Below are 2254 nucleotides of genomic sequence, written 5' to 3'. Positions count from 1 at the left end.
CTGTATCTGGGTTTCAACCCAATTTTGGGTCAATTTAACCCAACCTTTGGTGGGGGCACAAGTAACACCTGGTGACCCTGAATACTTATTAATACAAAATGTACCTAGTAGCAACTGCCGCCTGGAAATTAGAGGCGTGGTTTGGGCGTGGTCCTGCTCCCGAACCTAAATTAACAGGTGAACTCCATTTGTTGATGAGTCTTTGTGATTGGTTGGTGGACAAATTTGTAGAGTACTAAAGGTCACCAGTTTTTAGACACCAAGTTACAACAATGGCTGCCTTTAGGGTTCTCCTGGTTCTGCTGTGGCTTGGTGAGTGTCACATGTTGCATTTGACCATCCTTTATCTGTTATTCCTTGTTTGCAGGTAAACACTGTTTCTGGGGGGTAGATTCATAGTTTATTGGTGAAAGTAACCCATGGAAACTGGAAAAAAAAAGATGTACTGTGTGTAATTGCCTTTTGGGAAGAAATGATTTAACTCTCGGATGTGGAATGAGAATTGGTTTCAATAAAGTTGAGCGTAGTTTTTAATATGAATTTTGCGAGCTCTTCAATGACAATCTTGGGTGTGTCGCCGGCGTGGTGAACAAAGGTCTGTGAGATCTCTGGCACAGAAACCAAAAGTGAAAAACATGCTCTGACTTGTTAAAATTTTACCCTGAAACTGAGCCTCACCATTTGGTAACTTTGACTTTTAGGTGTTGTGACAAGCTCAAAAGTTGCTCCACAACCAAGACTCATCGGGGGTCGACCATGCAGACAGGATGAGCGCCTGTATCATGTTTGCTTGGTGATAAAAGAAGGTGAGGATGCAACTATCTGTGGAGGCTCTCTGCTGCGTAACGGCTGGATCCTGACTTCATATCACTGCTGGGCAAGTGGACGGTAAGAACATCTGAGGAATTCTAATGTAGATCTTTGTAAAACTGACTTAAAACTCTTGGCAACAAAAAATGACAACCTTCAAACTTTAATCATGCATTTCAAAAATACTGACTACTAAATTTATTACAGGACCATTGATGCACATTTGGGATGTGTCTTGGGTTACGATGTACCAATACGCATACCACTGGGTATCTTTAAAAAACCTAAAATATATGAAGACGGACCCTTGTTCAGAAGACGGCAACACGACTTGATGCTGTTGAAGCTGCCTGACAGGACAACGATTCCACATGGAGTGACGGCTATTGAACTTCCTGACTGCTCAGACCAGACTCTCATGTGAGTAAGAAATGAAGCATCTCTGACTATCCTGAAAAGCAGCGTATAAATTTGACACATTATAGATGACGCCCTGTTGGATTTCAGTATGTATTGGGCCAGTTAACAAAATTTTCAGCACAGATGGTGTTAGCAGGTAGTTTGAGAAAATGCTACTAGGACACCAGGTCTCTTGTTGCAGTAATACGATTGTTAAAATTACTGCTTACCCTCTACAGCAGGGGTGCCCAAAGTCAGTCCTGGAGGGCTGGCATCCTGTATGTTTCAGTTCTCTCACTGGTTTAACACACCTGGCTCATTAGGGGGCCTAAGAAGGATATTGACATGCTGAGGTTGTTACTACCATTAGTGAGGGAGCTAAAACATGCAGGATGCTGGCCCTCCAGAACTGACTTTGGACACCCCTGCTCTACAGGAAATGTTATCTCCCACCATGAATGTTGACATGCGTTTGTATTTCTAAAACTTGTATTTGATCAATTTCAGGGACCATCCGATGCAGATTGCAGGTCACGGTTCGACTTATGGAAGCGTTTTTACCAACAGACGTGAGTTTTTTCCTTATTATAGAGATTATTTAAGGCTATATACAGTCTATTGTGATTCAGAGTGTGTAATAATTGAGCTACTCTTTTCTCCAGAACCCAACGTTACACCACTTCTTCAGTGTGGGAATATTAATAAGGTTGACTGTACTCCGCTCAGACGACAAATGGTTCCCGAGAACGCGTACAGTTACCAATATTGGTTCTGTGGCCAAACTCCAGGAGTGGATCTTTGCTTGGTAAGTTGACATGATAAAGGAAAAGAAATGCATTTTTAAATGCACATCTTCATTTTGTTACACTTCAGAAAACTGGTCAAGTTTGACGCTTGTCTGTTACAGGGCGACTCCGGTGGAGGAGTTGAGTCCAAAGGCAGGATTTATGGTGTCAATGCTTTCACCGGAGATCTGGAACATCCATGCAGGGAACCAACAGCATTCATAGACCTCTGCCATCAAGACTATCTGAGCTGGATTGAA

General features: G+C 42.5%; 1 protein-coding gene across 2 annotated transcripts in view; it reads left to right on the top strand.

Annotated features, from left to right (window-relative positions):
- The first annotated feature begins 206 nt into the window (after window positions 1-206).
- Window positions 207-2254, top strand: part of LOC103156060 (venom plasminogen activator Haly-PA-like) — a 5080-nt gene continuing 3032 nt past the window's right edge. Inside the window, exons 1-5 of one of the 2 annotated variants that reach the window (XM_016664035.1) lie at window positions 208-312; window positions 702-888; window positions 1018-1230; window positions 1717-1778; window positions 1872-2014. In XM_016664035.1, the coding sequence (XP_016519521.1) occupies window positions 273-312; window positions 702-888; window positions 1018-1230; window positions 1717-1778; window positions 1872-2014 (645 nt within the window). In that variant the 5' untranslated portion in view covers window positions 208-272. Of the gene's footprint in view, window positions 313-701; window positions 889-1017; window positions 1231-1716; window positions 1779-1871; window positions 2015-2254 lie in introns of both variants that reach the window. The other variant, XM_016664034.1, reaches the window with a different exon arrangement.

This window comes from Poecilia formosa, unplaced genomic scaffold (assembly GCF_000485575.1).
Source record: "Poecilia formosa unplaced genomic scaffold, Poecilia_formosa-5.1.2 Scaffold462, whole genome shotgun sequence".
Lineage (NCBI taxonomy): Eukaryota > Metazoa > Chordata > Actinopteri > Cyprinodontiformes > Poeciliidae > Poecilia > Poecilia formosa.
The sequence above is the reverse complement of the archived record's forward strand: the minus strand, read 5'-3'. Positions and strand labels throughout refer to the sequence as shown.